The sequence below is a fragment of the Palaemon carinicauda genome, chromosome 39 (genome assembly GCF_036898095.1).
Source record: "Palaemon carinicauda isolate YSFRI2023 chromosome 39, ASM3689809v2, whole genome shotgun sequence".
NCBI classification, from domain to species: Eukaryota; Metazoa; Arthropoda; class Malacostraca; order Decapoda; family Palaemonidae; genus Palaemon; species Palaemon carinicauda.
The window spans coordinates 16,536,637-16,558,438 of record NC_090763.1 but is presented as its reverse complement, the minus strand read 5'-3'; the positions used below and the strand labels follow the sequence as shown (position 1 = coordinate 16,558,438).

The 21,802-nt window shown below is 35.4% G+C and overlaps 1 protein-coding gene across 3 annotated transcripts in view; it reads right to left on the bottom strand.

Annotated features, from left to right (window-relative positions):
- Nucleotides 1-21,527, bottom strand: part of MEP-1 — a 65,600-nt gene extending 44,073 nt beyond the window's left edge. For all 3 annotated transcript variants that reach the window (XM_068362586.1, XM_068362587.1, XM_068362588.1), the window contains exons 1-3: nt 21,200-21,527; nt 15,388-15,446; nt 14,179-15,149 (exon numbers count right to left, since the gene is read on the bottom strand). In XM_068362586.1, the coding sequence (XP_068218687.1) occupies nt 14,179-15,149; nt 15,388-15,436 (1,020 nt within the window). In that variant the 5' untranslated portion in view covers nt 15,437-15,446; nt 21,200-21,527. The remainder of the gene's footprint in view (nt 1-14,178; nt 15,150-15,387; nt 15,447-21,199) is intronic.
- Nucleotides 21,528-21,802: the final 275 nt, after the last annotated feature.

Below are 21,802 nucleotides of genomic sequence, written 5' to 3'. Positions count from 1 at the left end.
AATATTAGGGAACTTATCAAAATACTAAGTATAAGCTGTGCAAAATCTGACAACCAAGAAACAGTAAGGAGACCTATACCATACTTTCACAAGGTCTATGAGAATGACTGGAATGAAGTACCATCATATGCATTGATAATAACAAAAAATATACAAATTTTCATCAGCGCGTACTTGTATTGAAACGTGTTTCTTCAAAATTTTGTTTCCCACAGTTACACAATAATAACTACCATAGCCTTATAGACTGATGTGGACTAATACATTTGATGGAACTCAAATCAAGAATGCTATAGCAAAACGGTACAGGCGAGATAAATGATAATTAATTTAAAACTTCTAAGTACCTGTTGAAACATGCAGTACAACTAAAGCAGATATTAGTTTATGAAACTATAATTAGCATGTTACACCGGACGATAAACATGTCAGGGAGATTTAGACATACTGTACTGTATATTTCTTAGTACAGTAAGCACTAGATAAAAGCTTAAATCCAAATGAAGCAGGAATTTTACATAAGGAAAATAGCAAAAAAAAAAAAAAAAAAAAAAAAATCATTCAAGACAAGGCACACTAACTGCACAAGAAGCTAGAATTAATTCCTACGACTATACACGACCCTCAATTACGTAGAAGTACTTTTGCTTCTACCTATTCACTTCATAAAAATAATGTCTTTTGGCTATACTGTACATAAACTTGGGAGATTCAAGGGCAAGAGCACTGGGGGAAGGGAAGCAATTCAGTAATGTGTTACAACTTGTACATTACTTCAATGATCCCTTATGATACTGAAAGTAAGAGAAGGTCCAAAGGTTGCTCAAGAGTAATAGATGCTAGAGATAGGTGAATGTCAAACCCATAAAGAACAACCATGCATACACAAAGTACACTCTATTCAGAAATCGGGCCCTTCTCTCTCTCCGGCGAAATTAGGGCCACGAAGGACCAGGCAATGGCTGCTAGATACTTAACGCATAGATCTACAAGCTCCCCTAAACCACCTCCTTCTCTTACAAAGATGGTGAGGTTGTGGACATTATAAAAATATTGGGTTGAACTCTCAAAACACAAGATGCTAATCAGAAACATTTCCAAAAGCTACCACATCAAGATTAAGAGACAACGCAGGAACAGTAAAGCAGTAGGCTAAAAGGAGGGCACTTCTGGAGGTCACACGGACATTGCTGTAACCAAAAACATTTTAAATTAAGAAAAAAATCATTCAACAACTGACGGACTTATATTAATGTGAAACTCACTGAAAGTAAGGTAAGTAAAAAATGAGTGCTTTTTACCATAAATGAATTTTGAGCACTCACTTCGTGTGAATCTTAAAAAATAAAAACTTGAGCAACTAAAAGATTAGACTGAATTGGATTTAAGAATTTGGACCATATGACCTGATACTGGGGTCAGGAAGGTTATTTAGTGCCCAGGTGGAAATATTGTTCCAACTAATAAGACAATACCGTACAGTATAACATTATCAAAAAAGAATTTCAGGTTTTCAGATCACTTAAAATATTTCGAACAGCCACTATTCAACGTTAGTAAGCTTAATTATCTGTCGGGCAGCTGGCCACCCAGAATAACGAAGGTAACCGCAGACCTTGCGGAATTCATACTACCCTTCAAAACCTTTCCTGCAGCAGATATTTTTTTGAAAGAAAAAAAAAAAAAGGGTAATTCCAGTGAGTTTCCTAATTGCATGGGCCAGAATAAAAAGTAACCTCCCTGCTTGGATACTGCACTAGAGTAGTGTAAGGTTAATGGTCTCTCATCATATAGAATAACAATTATTTATAGACCTAAGCCCTAAGGCACCTGTTACGAGTGGTTTGTCACTAGGGAAAAATATGGATCTTGCCAAAATAAAAACTTATCATGAACCAATTCCCAGAATATTGCAGGTACTGAAAAGGTTGACAATTAAAGTTACTAAAAACAATGCAGCTGTGACAATAGAACCATTACAAAGAATGTCAAACACATCTAGCGGCCATTTGAAGAACAGTGAGCAGTACTCAAAAGTAATTATACTTTATTATTTAAGATTAGTTTGTCTATGCACATGTATCATACTATAAAAAGTATAAGAATTTATTTTTTTGTATTCTTGATTCAAATATTTACTTGTTCGTTTAATTTGTCTTATAGCATTTGGACTGAGAAGGGACTACATAACTCAAGTGCAACTGTGGTCTGAGATAAGATTCAATTTTGCTGTGTATGGCCCAAACAAAATATAGCTTTGTGCTTATATCATCCAATGAATCAAAGGCAAATGAAGTACAGTTTCACGGAATGAAAAATAGCTGTGTAAGATTTTGGAATTGTTTTGGTCAAAGTGAACTCTATAGTTGCACTATAAAGTAAAAGTTAAGAATTCAGAGAGGAGCTTAGAGACCTCTAAGAGAGAGAAGCTGAGAGACCTCCCAGTGAAGAAGCTGAGAGACCTCTCAGTGAGAGAAGCTGAGAGACCTCTCAGTGTGAGAAGCTGAGAGAAGAGACCTCTCGGTGAAAGAAACTGGAGTACCAAAAGATTTAATTTAATCAACTTAGGAAGATTTTGATTACTGTATTTATCTTCAAGTGAACCTCCACCTTACCAGGAGAAAATAAAAATTTAAACTGTTTATGCAAATTCTCTGGGGTAATACTGGCACATAAATTTAACCATTTATACATTTATGTATATTGTACATTACTACTGTAGTTGTGAGACTGTCACCATAACTGTTAGTGCTGATCAGCAATTCTCAGCGAGCAAAGATTATGTTTAGTAAGTGGATCATGAATATGCATTTACCAAAAAGGGTGACCATTTCAAAGACAGTAACATAATGTTCCTGTTAATAATCTGTCAATTAACCTGCACAGAAATTTAATGTTTATCATTACTTCTGGAATGAGCCAAATAAGGGTCATGTGTTTATCATAAGTTCAGTAAATACATTTTTGAGATAGTTCGAGGATTTTGGATGTCAAAAAGACTTTTTAGTCTATCCATGGAGACTCCATTTGCTCTTGGGGAGGGCAATTTAGTTTGAACGGTTAGAGTTTTTATGATCTTATCTGACTTATTCTTGAACTCGTTTACGGTATTACTGTTTATTACATCCACTGAAAGTCTGCTCTATGTACTAGCTATTTTATATGTAAAGAAATTACCACATTGAGTGGTGTTGTATCTTTTCAATTCCAGTTTGTATCCATCAGCTTTGGACTGATATATGATAAGCGTGAATAAACTGTTGCAATCTATATTTGTTATTTCTTCAAGAATTTTGAATACCTCTATTAACTGTCCCTTTTTCGTCAATTTTGTAGATCAAATAAGTTCTAACGTTCCATGCTCCCAAATTGCATTTGCAAATGGCTAAAGATGGGTGGTGTCAATTCAGTACAAATGGAAATAAACTTCAAAGTTTGAAAAACCATAGATATATTCTACAAGGAAATCAAAACTTGAAACTAGAAGAAAAGTAAGTCATTATACCTAGAAACTTCAACTGAACCATTCTAAGCATCTTTTAGACCAGGTCAACTCAAAACTAAAAAGTCTAACATCATGAATCACACTTCACTGTATAAGGTGTGTAATGCTGCCAAGTTGTGTTGCATAAAAATTCTCAGGTTACTTATAATTACATTAATGTGAATGCTGCTAGATCTTCAGCCAATTACACTACAATTAGTTATCAGTCTCAGTTTACCAAAGGGAATGCTGCTAACATACAGTAAATCCTAACTAGTGCCTTGTAGTAAAAGCCATGGAAGATCCACTAATATTACTTCTGAATAGAAATGACTGTTGAATTAATATTCTTCATAATATTAATCTTCAAGCTCTAAATTTCCCCATGATACAAAGACAACCTATCTCTCATCCTTAATCGTTTTGCCTTTAATTTCCAATTACTGTAACTGAAATCAGAAATCTCCTATAGTAAAGTCAATCTTTGAAACAGGAAACTACACTCAACTTTGGAGAGACTACAGTACAGTACTGTATGACTATTCCCAAAAGAAAATCAAATTCTATTAATATTTCTAATTTTGTGATAGTTTTCATCAACAACCAAATAAAGACAAATGTATATTCATTGACAAGAAAGTGACCCGGGCTACTCACCCACACTCACTAGCTGCTATGACTATATAAATAGAAATTTCAATGGCTGTCCCAGCTCAGTTGAAGACATTTCCTACTCTAAAGAATTAAGGGTTTGTATATGCATCAGCACAGTTGCTTTTCCAGCCATTTTTAAGATGAAGGATATGGGACTGCCAGATAGGAAAGAGTTAGGTGGACCAAAAATGGCGATGGACTGACTGTGTGAAGAGAGATATGAGGGAGTTGGGATTGAGCAAGGAAGATGCATTACACCGAAAGAAATGGAAGAATGTGTTAAATAATTACAATGACCCCAAAGAGAGCCAAGCTTGTAGAAGAATTCAATTTAGCCCTTCTAATATCTGCATTTTTAAAACATTTACGTGACTACCCTTATTATGAATTAACTAAAAGCACATACCAATAAAACTACCAAATTTTGGAAGACTGATCACTACATATTCACTGTTTGTACAGTATACTCAAGATATAAATTAGCATAAAAACCTTTTCATCACATTACTGCACAGTAATCCTTTAAAGTCTACACTAACCCACAACCCAACACTTAGGTGAGGGTCAGTATTTGACCTTACCCAAACTGCAGTCAAGTAGGTGGGTACTGCTCACGTTATGCATTTTGTGGCCCACTGTATTTCACAGCTACATATTGCTTTTCACCTTTATTTTTATTTATCCACTCCCTACAGTTTTTTAAACTCCTGTCAAAATCATTTAGCTTTACCTCACTCTAATTGTAACTACATATAAAAAAATCTGAGGTGTATCCTACAAGTCTAAAAGATGATCCAGTAAACTCGGTAATCTAACGTATAATGATAAAAACCTTCATAAACAGAAATCAATATTTTACTATAAGTTTTCTTTCGTTCAAGTAGGGTCTTGCGTAAAATATGTACAAGGGCCCATCAATGAATTTCTTTGGCAGTAGGAGGCTAAAATTAGACTAATTAATTCCCACAAACACAAAGAAGATATTTTGCACAAACTATAACAGCTGAGTTACCTAATAAAAATTACCCAATCAATAACTTATTACCCAATTGACGAAGGTAGTACCATATAATGAATGTAAGTAAAATCTAGTCTCCTTATGATGCCAGTACACTATCAATATCAATCAACAACCACATTGTTTGACAGATAAAAACTAGTATTGATGAACATTATCCCATATCTATCACTAATGTTGTACAGGATATGGACTGCAGCAGAATAAAGTAAAAGCGAATCAACTTGAACTTCTTGGAATAGAAGATCATATCTTTGTCTAGTGATTTATAGTACGGTATAGTATGTTTAAGTGGTAATTTGGGAGATAACCATTCTTCAAAATACTCTCTAATGCCATAATTGCCGCACTTTAATTTCCAAGTACAATTACTGAATGGAAACTACAAGAGGATCCCCACAGGTTGCTAATTCAGCCTTCCTAACTATATAACGGATTCCTTATAAGTCAGAGCATGCCAATTCTGCAATGTATATCTTGGGTTACAGTATCTAAAAGTTTCCTTTTAGGAATAGTTAGTTTAAAGTTTGACCTTATGTCTTAGTAACATTTCCTCAAACAAAAACAAAAAATAAAAAATAACTGAAAAATGTCTAAGGCCTGATCCGGCTAAGTGATCTAAACTTTAGAAACAACACATTCAGCAGTATTATACAGTAACCTTTGGGTTAATTATACAGCTACGTATTATTATTAAACCATTCAAATTAAATATCCACAAAAAAGAAGATACAAGTTAAAAGAATGATCTTTCATTTAAGGCACATTATTATTATTATTATCATTATTATTATTATTATTACTTGCTAAGCTACAACCCTAGTTGGAAAAGCAGGATGCTATACGACCAGGGGCTCCAACAGGGAAAATAGCCCAGCCCAGTGAGGAAAGGGAACAAGGAAATATAAAATATTTTAAGAAGAATAACATTATTAAAATAAACATCTCCTATATAAACCTTAACAACACAAGAGGAATATAAATATGATAGAATAGTGTGCCAGTGTACCCTCAAGCAAGAAAACTATAACCCAAGACAGTGGATAGATAGATATACTCTAAAAAAATCCCCATTGCTGTCCTCATAAAACATGATTTGAAAAATCATTCCATATAAAACACCTACCACAATTTCTAAATCTCAAATCTAAAACACCTCAAGAATTCTAGCTGGAAGAAAATAAACTAGACTGTTTAAATTTCAAAGGATGAATAATTTTCAATTGTACAGGTAGAAACACAGATCAGTATATGAATTTCAAAATTGAAATGGAACAAATACAGTATGTAGTTAGCAAATGCAAGTACAAAGACTAATAGACTCCCAAAAAATCAGGTGCTGTATGGCTGTAACTGCATACTGGTAGTCTCGCACTGTCTGACCTTGACCTTTCAAACTACTGCTAACAGGTTCTTAGCCAGCCTTTACCACACCGCATAAAAAAGGATTAAAACTAAACACAAATGTTTACTTTAAAATTCCAAAACTAATTTGATAAAAATGGTACATACAGATTATTAAAAGCTACATCAGATATGCCTGCTAAAATTTAGTCCTGTACTGTAACTGCATAACTAGGTACATCGCTAAGACAAAATTAAAAACCCACCTGCTTACATTATCTGAGCCTGTTAAGATGAGCATAACCCAATTACACCTTGTCACTGCGAGCTAAGCTCATCTGTAACTCAAGTTAAGCAGACAAAATGCTGACCAATAAGGTAAAATGACAGATACTGAAAACTGTCATCCTTTTGAGACATTCCAGATATAAGATGACCTTTAGATACGACAAGGTAAAAAATCATGGCACATTCTAATGAGTATCTATCTCATATCTGTAGCACCTTATTTGATGATTTCTACATTGCAAAACCATCTATGTAAAGATTAGCATATGCAAAAACAGTTATCTTACAAAATATTGGTTATGTAGAGATGTTTTCTCACATACATAGCCTAAAATGGACATAATTTTGTTTAAGTTTCATTGCCAATCACAAACAACTCCTACCAAATTCATATGACTGAATTCCTCTAAACAGCTACAAACAGCCTGGTGTATCAATGGCCATTTACCTATACCTAAAAAAAACTGTATATGCTAATTCAAACAACTGTGCTGCAACCTTGAACATTTGATGTGATTGAAAAGATACTATGAGAATGGAGAAAGAACGAGGACTATTTCACATATAATCCAAACCAAAATATGCAATGGGAAGCAAGTAAGAAAATGATTATTGTAACAAGAACAGAATGGGCAGTCTAGCAGCGACAAGATGCTAAATAGTTACAAGAACAGAGCGAGTAGTCTAGAGGAGACAAGGTGGCTATACTGTAAGAACGGAGTTGATAATCTAGCAGACTACGTGGCTACATTGTAACAAGAACAGAATTGGCAGCCTAGAAGAGACAAAATAGCTATATTGTAAGAACAGTGAGTAGTCTAGACGAGACTATATTGTAACAAGAACAGAATGGGTTGACAGGAGAGGCAAAATCACTAGTGTTGTAATGGGTAGTCTAGCAGACTTGGGGAATATATTGTAACAAGAACAGAATGGGTAGTCTAGAGGAGACAACTCAGCTATATAATAAGAACAGAATGGACAGTAAAGCAGACAAAATAGCTATATTATACAGAGAACAGAATGGGTAGTCGAGCACACTAGTTAGCTATATTGTACAAAAACAGATTGGATAGTCTAGAACAAAAAATGGCTATATACAAACAGAAGGGGTATTCTAGCAGACAATCTGGCTATATTGTCTCAAGAACAGAATGAGTATTCTAGAGGAAAAGATAGATGCATTGTAAGAACAGAATGGGTAGTCTAGTAGACAAAATGGCTATATTGTACACAGAAGAAAATTGGTTGTCTGGAAGAAACAGGATGGCTATACTGTATTGTGAAAACAAATTACGCAGTCTAGGCGGATATATTGTATGAAGAACAGAATGGAACAATCAAGATGGCTATATTGTGAGAACAGATTGGGTAGCCTAGCAGCAACTAGGTGACTATATTGTACCAAGAACAGAATAGGTTGTGGGTTGTCTAGAAGAAAGATGGCTATATTGTAACAAGAACAGAAAGTCGTCCAGAAAAGACAAGATGGCTATGTTGTAACAACAGTATGGGTAGTCTAGCTGACAAGAAAAAAGAAATAAAAATATATAGTACAAAGAAATAAAATTAAACTATATGCCTTAAAATGGACTAAAGTCAAACAGTAAAGAAAGTAAAGATTTCAAAGCAACAGTAGGCTGGTGTAATCCTTTTATGAATATTAAAAATCTAAAAATAAGAAAAACAAAAAACCCCCCCTAAAAACCCCAGAAAGAACTCGATCCCAAAGTAACCAGATTGACATTTGCCTCAGAAAAAGCCAACAGTTCCAAATTGCTACATATTGGAAATATCAAATATTCTTTAAATAATTCTTATGTTCCCAATTACATTATATAAAGTGGAGTCATTTAGCAAAAGTATTTCAGCTAAGCTGTTAACTATGCTGTTAAAATTTTCAAGTGTTAGGTTGTTACTGGCGAGTAACAGGAAAAACACCAAACCCTTGCCAGATCACCAAGTAACAACTTGGACCTTTGCCTACAAATTGTGTGGTAGATGAGACAGAAATTATAAGACTCAAGTTGGTTCAGTTATCAAAAATACAAAATATTTTTTCAAATTTGCGATTTGCTCCTAACCGAATACAATCCCTTGTCCTTAAATATGAGACATCATCAGGAGGGAGGAAGTTCCTAAGACCAAACCGAATGGTGTAAAATCCTGTAATGTTGAGACACTAAGAACTATTGTGTTACAGAATAGCTGATTACAACACCCACCTATTGACCTAAAAGTGTTTAGGGTATTGGCTAGGCTTTAGCCATTACACTAATGGTCAATAGAGGAACCTATAACCCTATTGGGATATACTGTTATGTAAGAATGCAAAGCTAATATAGATAAGGGTTTACATATCCAACCATCCTCCCTCTCGTAAGTTAGGGAAAACATCTACTTCCAACTAAATAGAATTGAACTCGGTACAGTAGCTTAATGTATTTGCATATAAGTCAGTTCCAGCAACATAATGGGTCAATTGCTGCACCCCAAGGAAGGGGAAAGAAGAGGAAAAGGCAAGACATTCTCACTCTTAACGGAGTCTGATGTCAACACAGTTACCTTAAACAAAATGTTTCTTGTCCTGTAAGGTAGCTAAGTACGGTACACAACCTACCAAGCAACTACCACAGGTCCTAGAGAAGACATGTTGAAGGACTTGTGAGTATAATGTACTGTATTACCTTAGGTAATGGGCTGTGAAGGTTGTCTGGCATTTCCAGACTCCTGCCTCCAACACTTACCCTACAGACAGGTTCCTCTTGAAGGGTAGTGTAGCTCCTAATATCCCGACTTTATGAGCGTGAGCATGGATCAGCTTTACTGATTCACCTGCCAATTGTTCTGCTTTATTTATTTTGCTTCAAAGCCAGGAGATGGTGCTCTTGGAGCCTTCCTTCTTACAACTGCCTGTACTGATGACTAGGTCTTGAAGCTGTGGTCTGAAGGGTTGGGTATGCTTTATGTAGGGTATAGCGCTCTCAAATAGCAAACAACTAACTCATCCAGATCTACGGTTGCCACCCGCAGTAACGGTATGGAAAATGTCGCAAACTTGGGGTGCCACATGAAAGGGTTTAGAGTCTTAGTTATGAACTCTGGAGCGAAAGAAAAGGAGACCTTCTTCCAACCCTTCGTATGAGAAATAGTATGTGACAAGACATTAATTTTGCCTACCAGTTTAGCTGAGGCAAGGGCCAGGGCCAGGCCCAGCAATACAACTGTATTAAGAGTCAAGACTTTGGTAATGTCCCAAGAAAGGGGTCTGAGCTCTCTTGAGGGGCACAACTATTCAAAACTTCCTATGAGTATTGAGAGCTCCAATGAAGAAGAGAGGTCAAGGCCCTTCAGCCTAAAGATTTGACTCAAGGTTGAGTGATAACCGTTCACTTCTGAAATTGAAAAGCGTTTCTCTTTACGAAGTTAGAAAAGAAAGTGCTATAATATGACAAGAAGCTCCACCAAAAGTGACCCTGCTATGGCACCAACCACATAAGATGGTCTGGTAGACTGTTGCAGAGGATCTGCAGAGACATCCAGGTATCTTTGCAGTTCCTTGTGAAAAGCCTCACAATCAGAGTTGATGGATAACCTCCACCGATGAAGGAACAGGGATGTCACTGAGCTGTCATGTCTCTGCAAGCGTGGTTGGGACAGCTGCTGGCTTCATTAATTCCGCTATGCTTAACAGAAAAATAAGGATACGTCTGACAGCATTACACTGTAGCAAGTACAGTAATGCTGTTTAGCAAAAGAGAAAGTCGCTAAACTTGTAAGCATGTCATCAAAAGAATTTTTATCTATTTTACAAAGTGCTGTAGAAAAATATTGTTACAGTATATGCTCAACAGCACTGCATAAAATTAATAAAAATTCCTTTGATCACATGTTTACAAGCCCAGCTACTTAGTTATACACGCAGCATTGCCAAGTTTCTTAGGCTCGCTATTTTATCTTGTTCCTCATTCTCTTGATATTTTTTGAAGTTTCTATAGTTTACATAGGGAAGATTTATCCTAATACTCTTCCTCTTCTTAAAATATTTCATTTTAATTGTTCATTACTTTCCTTGTACTTCATCTTTTTTATTTCCTTTCCTCATTGGAATATTTTCCCTGTTGGAGCCCTTGGGCTTATAATATCCTGCTTTTCCAAAGAGGGTTGTAGCTTAGCAAGTTATAATAATAATAATAATAATTAATTACTGGAAAAACATAGTTAGCAACTTGTACCAAAACCACATAGAGTACTGTACTTGATTTTATCTCAAATGTTTAAATACAACAAAAAAGAAATTTGACTGTAGAACACAAGATGGTAGGTGAACCAGTGTAGCACATATCACTTCCCACTACTCTAGTATTAGTGTATAAGAATAATTTTCATTTCACTACAATAATTAATTATCCTGCAGTCAAGAAGGTATTCAAAATTGAATTAATGACTTCGTATTAAACTGTTTCCCAGGCGAATTTTAGGCGATTGCTTTTTGTGCACGATAATTTCATGACACATTAAGAAATAAAAATTGCACATCACATCTATTAGACTATATTAACTAATATAATTCTCCTCAGGGACTTTATTAGGCAACATCTTTTAGATCAAACTATCAGCAGAGTCCTTGATAAGGCAATTTGAGTTTTGCAAAGTGCCAGAGGTGTGCATCTCACCATTTCATTTTGAGAGATTTTTTTTTTTATGCAAACAACAGCCTACGTCTGATTCCGCAAACTTTCAATTTTCAAGCTTTTCTTTGCTTATTTTTCATGTTTTAACAACTTTTTCAAGTCCAACTATTTATCTTAAAATCTATATTAAAATTAGCTTTACATTATGAACAGTAACTTTACATAAAGAAATTAATGTACTGTACCAAAAAATACTATAAAAACCTTGATTTTGCACTTGCCAATCCTAAGATTCCTTACTTAAATGTACAATAGCTATACAGTATGGATCATAGCCAAAAAGATCTTTCAAACCATGTTCTTATTGTAATGAAAGGTTGAATCTAGCAGCAAAATGAGGTAAAAAAGTAAAGTACTGTACTTTTAAATTACCACAGCTCCCGAACCTTCGGTTTACTTGTCAATCAAGCCTCAAACACAATAATGAGTCGACATTATATTTTCTTACTATACAGTACAGAGCTCCTTGAAGGCATTAAATAACAGAGAAAATCCAAAGTGGTATATACAATACTTCAGTGGTTTGGCAATAGAGGAATTCCATACTTATTTACAATTTCTTCCTTGATGAAGATGTGAAATATGCCAAAAATTAAAACAGGTTCAAACAAACAATGCAACCAATTGCTGTTACTTGTATGATTTAACCCGTTTTATTTTCCATGAATAAAAAGAAATTAATTGAGCTTCCACAAACACATGAATTAGACTTAAAGAAAATAGGATAATTTTTATTGAAGTGACCGAAATGTAGAAAAGATACTACTGCTAGAGTTATTGGATCCTTTGACTGGCCAGACAGTACTACATTGGATCCATCTCTCAGGTTACAGCTCATTTTTTCTTTGCCAACACATACCCCGAATAGTCTGGCCTATTCTTTCCACATTCTCCTCTGTCCTCATACACCTGACAACACTGAAATTACCAAACAATTCTTCTTCACACAAGAGGTTAACTACTGCACTATAATTATTCAGTGGCTACTTTCCTCTTGGTAAGGGTAGAAGAGACTCTTTAGTTATGGTAAGCAGCTCTTCTAGGAGAAGGACACTCCAAAATCAAACGATTTTTCTCTAGTCTCGGATAGTGCCATAGCCTCTGTACCAGGGTCTTCTACTGTTTTGGGTTAGAGTTCTCTTGCTTGAGGGTACACTCAAGCACACTTTTGTATGTTATTTGTCTTCCTCTTGCTTTTTTAAGTTTTATAGTTTATTTATGAAAATTTTATTATAATGTTGTTACTGTTCTTAAAATATCTTATATTGTTCATTATATCTCTTTTAGTTTATTTATTTCCTTAACTCTTTTCCTAACTGAGCTATTTTCCCCGTTGGACCCCTTGGGCTTATAGCATCCTGCTTTTCCAACTAGGGTTGTAGCTTAGCAAGTAATAATAATAATAACAATAATAAAAACAATTTTATACCAGACATAGTAAAAAAAATATATATGAAAAGATGAACTCAAACCTAAACATCACAAGGTTATGACTCAAACCTGAACCTGTTCCCTAGCTCAGGACACAAAAATTATTGAAAATTTCATCAGTAAAATACTGTAAACCCACAGACCCTTATGAAATCAGGGGAAAACAATATAAGTACTGCCTATTTCAGACTTAATCTCATCTTTCTGATCTAAAACTACAGAATTCGACAAAAGAAAAAGTCTTGAAATGAAAAAAATCATTGACAGTTCATGTAATCCTGACTTCTACAGATTACACTTTTCAAGTTCCCCTCATGTTTTACCTAAATTATGAAATGAATTACGCAGTTCCGCACTACTACACTTAGGCTGAATTAGTAGTGGTCATAACTTCAGAATATCAAAGGGGCTAATAAATATTACTAATTTGTCAGCAACTGTCAAAGTAAAACCACAAAGTCACAGCAACTGAGCAAAAGTCTAAACAGAATGCAACCTCATGGCAGTGGGAAAGATAACTTGACCAGCAGGAAAAAATACCGGTAACAATTTTCAACTTTTTTTCTTATTGGTAAAGCTTGCAATTGAAATATAAACAAACTCTATGAATATTAGGGAAGATTAATTGAAATAGAAACTTTATATTCAGAAGCATGAAATAGCCCTGATGAAATTAACTCCATTAACTGATTATAAACACTTAGAAAAACTGAAAATATTTTGAAAAGCAATGTGATAAAATCATTCAAATATTTTCTCCTGATACACTTTTCATATACTGTAAAATCAAAAATGGAAATGATCAACTGAATCTTTGGAACCTGCTAAAAGTTTTGAGTAGCTGTGTGCATGAAATCCTCAGTATGCGAAATAACCTAATTTTCCATGCACCGTCTATAAATTTGGGACCTTGGAGGCCAGCACTCCTGTGTAAATGGGTGAAATATATATAATAGGTCCTCAACTTACAAACATTTGGAGATACAAGAACAAACCCTACTGAAATCAGAAATCTAAGATATTGTATCAAAAGTTCATAATGAAATAAAACAATATCATATGATTTAATGCAGTAAGCAAGAAGACATTAGCAATATGAAACAGGACTATTGGTCAACTTGCAGCTGAAAACCATAGGCATGCAAGTTAGGTGAAGTCTACCCTAAGCCAAAATTTACATAGCAAACAGCGTCTTGGAACCTGTCAAGTTTGTACGTTGAGGACTTTCTGTAAAAATCCAAACCTAAAAATGTGTTTCTACATACCTCCTTCTTTTCCTTTTGTTGTGCTTTCTTGACATCAGCATCACTAATTGCTAAGGGGTCACTCTCCTCAATCATTTGGATATCATCCCCACTGTCATCTTTAATGACCTCCTTTTCGATCTTGATGTCATCATCATCTTCAGTGTATTTTCTTGGGGTTCTCCTCACTCTCAGTTGCCGTGTAGGTAAAATTTCCTGAACTTCTTCACTTTTATCTTTCTTGGCCTTTTTGCCTTTCCCTACGGGTGTTGCTGGCTCTGGCAATACTTCACTTTTGATTTCCTTTTCAGCTTTCTCAGAGGAATCTTTTTTATCACTCTGGTCTCCCTCTCCTTCTTTTGCATCAGACTTTTCTTCTGATTTAGGAGGGGCATCTGCTTTCTCAGGTGCCGAGGGAGCTTCTGTTGCATCCATTTTCTCATCACTTTTAGATGTTTCATTTTCACTTTTTTTCTTGGGTTCTTTTTCACTTTCCAAAGCACTATTGGTTTTTTCGTCGGCACCTTCCGACTTATCTACATCCATCGCTTCATCTTTCTTTTCACTACTTTCCTCAACTTCCATTTCGGACTCTTCCTTTGATTCACTCGCAGGTGCAGAGGTATCCTCTGAAACAGAGCTCTCTTTGGTGGCCTCTGGCTCACCTGCAGCAGCCTTTGCACTATCAACAGGCTCTGAATTAGCTTTATCACGAGAATCTACTTTAGCACTATCATCACTACTTTCCTTACTGGCTTTGCTGTCAGGCCTTGGAGATAACTCCTCAGACCTATAGGGCTCGGCCGATTGTTCTTCACTATTACTGACGTCATTTCCACTACCAGCACTGTGATCTTCTGAAACTTCTGAATCATCCATTTTTTCAATATCACCATTTATCTGAGACTTTTCGGAATCCCCATTCTGCATTTTTACTTCCGATTTATCCCCCATCTCCTTTACACCATTCATCACCTTCACCTTTTCACCTTCTGCAAGAAAATAAAAATAATTGCAAGTTTTACAAGAAAGAATTCATTTATTCTAATTATAATGGCGTTAAAATAATCATAAGATAAATATTGTAAAATCAAATTCATCACAAATCATTAAACTCCATATGTAAACAAATTTCATAAGTATTCACCTATAACAATAAGTAACATGTGTTCCCTAAATTAACTTTCACATTAGATGACATTCACAATGTTTAAGAACAAATATACACACCTAATGCCACCGACTCTTCCATTTCTGATGTTGCTTCAGTCTCTGACATATTGGTGAATCTGAAAATTGGAAAAAAAAATTAAATCATTCAACACAACAAAGTATTCCATTTCTTGATTATGTTCTATGATATAACAAGCATACAGGTACTGTACTATTGTATATTTTCCTCGTTCCATAAAAAAATTTATTGCATATTAAAGGAAAATTTAATTATTGGAACTTTATACTATATATACTGTACTGTTTAGACAGTACGACAGAATAAATTTTTTTTTTTAAAAATACAGATCATTTTTGCAATTGCAGGGCTGTTAAATTATAACTTGAGAATCACTGTGAATAAAACCCTCCCTCTGAATGAGTCATAAAGCCGACTGCATCCATCTACTGTACTTAAAAATTTATTACATGAACCCAAACTACTTTTCAGACAACGAGTTTGTGCTTCTAAATTTAAACCTTGTCACATGAAAATTAATGTCTGAAAGTTTTCTTTATGAAAACACTGTCTCCTAACCCACTTCTAAGTACATACTAATTAAGAATTTTCTAAAAATTAAAAACATTTTACCTCTTACTGAAGTATCTAACAACAGTAGAACAATTTTCTTGCCAACAAGATTTGTTTGTGATTAAAGACTGCCTACAATGAAACTTGCTTCTAATAGCAAGGTCATCGTTAAAGTTATAAGGTCACTAATGTTGGTGTTACCAACAAGTTCACTGAGGGGACCATGAATACCAAATATAAAAATTTTTATTTCTAATAAATCCAAAATTCTACACAGTGTCAAAGCTGTGTACAAAATCTGCATAGTCAAAGCGACCCATAATTCAATCTTCAAGGAGTCTTCCCAAAGTGTACAAACACAAAGGAAGTCCATACTCGCTGACAGACAGACAGGGACACTCACCTTTTGTGCTATAAGGCACATCCCCATTAGTTTTTAAAAAAGGGAAAACTTCCAGATATTTACATTAAGTACCTTGGGCCTCCAACTGATATGCAAGTTCAAAGGTGAGGTGCAACATGGCGATATACGCTCAAACACACACATTCTATATACAGTATATCATCGTAACTAGTCCACTGCTGACGTGTCACCCTTCCAGCTTCTTTCGAAATCTCTGGGGCCCCATTCTGTTATTCTTAATGTCCATCTATTATCTCTCATTCTCATTATATGTCTTACATGTTGTTAAAATATCTACTTTAGTTTGCTCTTGCTGTTTTTAGTGTCATTACCACGATTATGCTTTCTATAGCTCTTCAAGTTGTAACTAGCTTATGTTCTAAGGGTTTAGTAAAGTTCCAAGTTTCCAATACTCAAGTTAATACTAGTAAGGTCCATCTGATCAAATACTTTTTTTTTTAGAGAAAGTGGCATTTTACTTTTCATAATCTCATTGGTTACCAAAAGCTCTATCCCATTCTTATCCTTCTTTTAATTTTGGTCTGATGTCTTGGGGAAGCACTTACTGTCTGTCCTAGGTACGTATATTTATTAACGATCTCTAGAGGATCGTCCATAACCCATATTTGTTGTTTCAGTGAATAGCGTTTTAGTTTTACTCATGTTAATTTTCAGTCCTACTTTTCTGCTTTCTCTATTTAAATATTCTATCATATTTTGCAATTTCTCCCATGATTCGCTAAACACAACTAAATCATCTCTAAATCTTGAGTTAAGGTTATCCCAATCAATAATAATTCCTACATTTTCCCATTCTAAATTCTTAAAATCTACTACTAGGACACTGAATATTTTGGAAGTCTCCCTGTCTAATTCCTTTCTCAATAAAGATTGTCTAACTATCTTTTTGTATTTTTAGGATGGTTGTACTTCCTGTATAGATCTCTTCAAGTGTTCAACATAAGATTCACCTACTTGTCTTTGAATGGCTTTCATAACTACTTAAGTTTTGACAGAATCAAAAGCTTTCTCATAGTCTATAAGTATCATACATAGTAATTTGTCATATCCTTTAGATTTCTCCATTAGCTGGTTATTTACATGGATATGGTCAATCTTTCTAGTCTGCCTTAGTACAATCTTTGTACATGTATTATGTGCATATAGGCCTATACAGTGTGTGTGTGTGTATATGTATGTGTGTGTATATGTGTATGTATGTGTGTGTATATATGTGTATGTATGTGTGTGTGTATATATATATATATATATATATATATATATATATATATATATATATATATATATATGTATAGAGAGAGAGAGAGAGAGAGAGAGAGAGAGAGAGAGAGAGAGAGAGAGAGAGAGAGAGAGAGAGAGAGAGAGAGGAGAGAGAGAGAGAGAGAGAGAGAGAGAGAGAGAGAGAGTGCACTACAACAAAATGGCAGTACAGACCAATTAAAAATTCCTTTTTAAGGCGGAGGTAGGAGAATTTAGTATTAATTCAAATAAAATCAAAATTAGCATTGGAAGATTTTTGTAATTTAGGGGGTTGACTGAAAAGTCAGTGCATACTGGTCGACAGGTTCAAATGTACTGTAGTTGGCAATTTGGCTCCAGGCATCATGAAAGTCCGCAAAATGGTTTCATAATAGTTGTCAATTATAAGAACATTTTTTTGCTATACTAAAACATTCATTTCTTGTTACTTCAGCTAAAATAAGCATAAATCGCAATACTCTAATTATCGATTTTATTCATTATTCTAGGTTAATTAATGTAAAATTTGCCTTCCTGTCACCTTATTGTAAAGATTTCAGATTGTCTCAATTCTTTATTACATTAACCCTTGTATAGGCTTATAACTGCTGGTACTTGCAAATGGTCAGTTCAGCCTATAATGTTTTAACCTAATACAAATTGAAATAGGTCACAAAAGACCTTGAATAAATTATGCATACTGTTTAAATTTAAAATAACCTTTAAATACGATAGATACCACCTTCGATATTTATAAAACATAAAAAAACTGATCTATACTATTAATATCAAAAATGTATACCAACAGAAATCTCAATATACCAAGTGTAAATAATAATACATATTGTCCTTTATCAAATGTGTATGTATGTATGTATGTATGTAAGTATGTATGTATGTAAATTATGTATGTATGTGTGTATATATATATTTTTTTTTCCGGTCACATTCAGTGGCACCACCAAACATAATAACTACTTGGTCTCTCACAGTCACTTGGGAAGGGGGAGAGGGAGTACTCATACCCAGGTGAGAAGGTTGTCGTTAGTAAAGAGGGAGAGGTTGAATCTGTGTGTATATATCCATCTAAATATTATGCCGTTTTTTTCCCAAGCCGCGTACACTAATACTTTATAATAAATTATGAGAAATTATCTCAAGAGAAACATACAGTACAGGCCTACAGTACGTTATTTGTACGATATAAAATTTACCATATAAGAAAATTCAGGAAATTAAGTCTACGATCATAGAACAACAGCCTTCATATTTAAAATCAATCAAGTCAGCAAATAAGTTGGGGGTGCCGATTCAAGAAGTCCACACAAGGCATTTTGCCTCTGGACACAGATTGGAATCAATGTAGGCTATACGATATAAAATTAGTTAGGAGACTGGATCTGACATAATAATGTACAGATCTTCAACCACATTTCTTTAAACCCTATAACCTATACAGTAAATAAGGACAAGGCATCTGTCTGTGTGTGTGTATGGGGCTCAGGGGAAGTCATATTCTTGTTTGTTTACCTTTTGAAATAGACTTTTTCAGAATTTTAACTTAGAAAAAGTTTCCAACTGTTATCGACATCGAAATCATTCAAAACACAGAAATATGTCAAAATTGTAACTTTCGTTTTTCATGAATGGAATATTGGCTATTTTGCCTAAGCATGGGTCTGTTGGCCTAAGGCCAACTTTGTTATAAAAAAAAAAAAAAAAAAAAAAAAAAAAAAAAAAAAAAAAAGCTAGGACCAGCTCTAACATGAAAACACCACTGCAATCATGTTTATATACAATGTCGCAAATGAATATTCCTTGGATACTAAAGTCTGTCAGGAATCCTCATAATTAGGCTTATTACAAACAATAGGCCTAACCTAGGAGCTGCTTAACTCCCAATACTATTATTCAACTAAGTTGCATTTATAGCCATCAAGTAAAATTAGCCAATCTACCCTAACGACTACCGGTATTACCAAAGCCTCAAAGATTAGCATAATTGTAGGTCATGACCTCCAAATAAAAAGTTACATAAATAAAACTATGTAGACCTTCATTCTGGGTAAATGTATAATTGCTCTAGTCACTACGCCTACTACAATGTTTACAAACAACTAGCTGTACTAAGGCACTCGCAGTCTTATATTTGGGTAATAAACAAAAGATAAAGTTTTTTTTTTTCAAATATCTTGACTCATACTAAGTTTCTACTCATTGGGTCAAGTATTAAAACAGCATTTTCATTAAAATTATTTCTTAGAATTTTTTTTATTCCTGAAAATTAAATAAAAAAAATAATTTTAAATATCTTATCACATCCAAGTTATTGAGTACCACAAGTATCAATCAAAACATCATGTTTATTCAACTTATTTTGAAGTGAAAATTAGAGGAAATAAGCTTTGAAGTTCTGTACTCGTTTAAAATGTACACTATGTCAATGAAGGAGCTTCGGTCCACTTAAAGCATTTAATGGAGCTACGCTCAAGGTGAACATGACATAACAGAGCAGTTTACCTACAATACGCAAGACTAGTAAACTCTCATACATGATAGCTATAGTTTTGCATGTTTGGGTTCAAGTTAGAAGTGTGATTACTGGTCAAGGTCAAAACAAACAAGTTTCAGCTGAAAAGCACGTGTTTACAATACAATAGAGGCCTTCGGGACTTTAAGAATACCTTATCGAGGCTAGCAATGGCAATGCACCTTATCCAAGTCTGGCAGTGCATGTCTTGTAGATGACATAATAAAAGTCTTGCCCCTCGTCTTACGCTCAAAATTTAAATTAATATATCCCTAACCTTCAGAGGGTGATCAATGTCACCCCAACGACAATCCGTTTCAAAGAAAGTACAAGTAGGATCCGTATCTGTTTGTGCGTTTGTGTCAGTCATAACTAATATCCCCCACCCATCCACCGACACATGTATGTTTTAAGGTCGCCACATACACTCACTCACCTATGAGTTTCTCTCTCTCTCTCTCTCACTGCCAGCCGTGTACGTATGTACAGCCATGGACGTGCATGAACTGAGAGAGAGAGAGAGAGAGAGAGAGAGAGAGAGAGAGAGAGAGAGAGAGACCTCCCTCACCACCCCAAACTGTGCCCCTCCCTCACCCCGCCTGTGTATGTGTATGTATGTATATGTACGTGCGTGGCGGTGTGTGTACAACTTATGCGTCCCCCTGTATCTACCCCCCTAAAATAGCCCCTCTCCTAACTCCCTCTTCCCAAACCCCACTCCCCCCGGCCCCGCCGCGCTCCGCTTTGTTCCACGCAGTAGAAGAGACGTAACCCACAGCCCACTCCACTTTCTACCCCCTACCCCCCTTTCTCAACAACTCTCCCCCATTACAAACAAATGGCTTTATATTTTCTTAAGAGAATGAAATGCCCAAACGAGGATTCTATCCGTGATGCGATCGTAGCGTTAGAATACGAATAAATTCAAAATATATACCCAAAATCCTAAGCTATTCCCCCTACTTCATAGCATGTGGCTTGCGTCCCTTTGACCAGCCCGGCGCCCCAGTCACTCCACCGGCGGGGTGACTCTACCCGACGAGTTTTCCATACACGTTAACACCAATAATTCATCCGAAACAGAAATATCTCACCATAAACTCACTTATTTCGGTTAAAACAAGAGGTTGCAACCAGAAACACTGGTTGCACTAGGCCATATCTAGATTCAAAGTTGCGCGCTAAAATCCTGTTGGTGTTTGGCGGGTTGGAGCCAGTTGTCCGATGGATCTGTCACATCCAACTTCAGCTTCCGATATTTTGAGAAAAGAAGCACTGACACGACTTTTACTTATATCACCACGTCGGCCATCACTTATCACTTAAGCACTATCACTTTAAAATCACTATTAATCCAAAAAAGCCGGGGAAATGTCGAGATTTTAGAGAGCCACCTATCCAGCAGCTGTAAGTCAGCTCTCAATATGGCGGCGACTGGTCACGTGACGGAAAACAGTGACGTCACAATACATTAGCCAATCAGCAGGGGTTTTCTACGTCACGTGACCAACAGTGCCGCTTCGACCAATCAACGTTCGAGGATACTGACTTATATGCCCCTATTCCCTTGAACCCCCCGCTCTTCCATTGGGCTCCTCCACCCACCCCTTCAGTGCCTTCTGCAGGAGAAAAATACACGTGGTCTTTGGCCTCTTAATTCGAAGCTCTGACCTTACACATTGACCCATGACCTCTAACAACACTGACC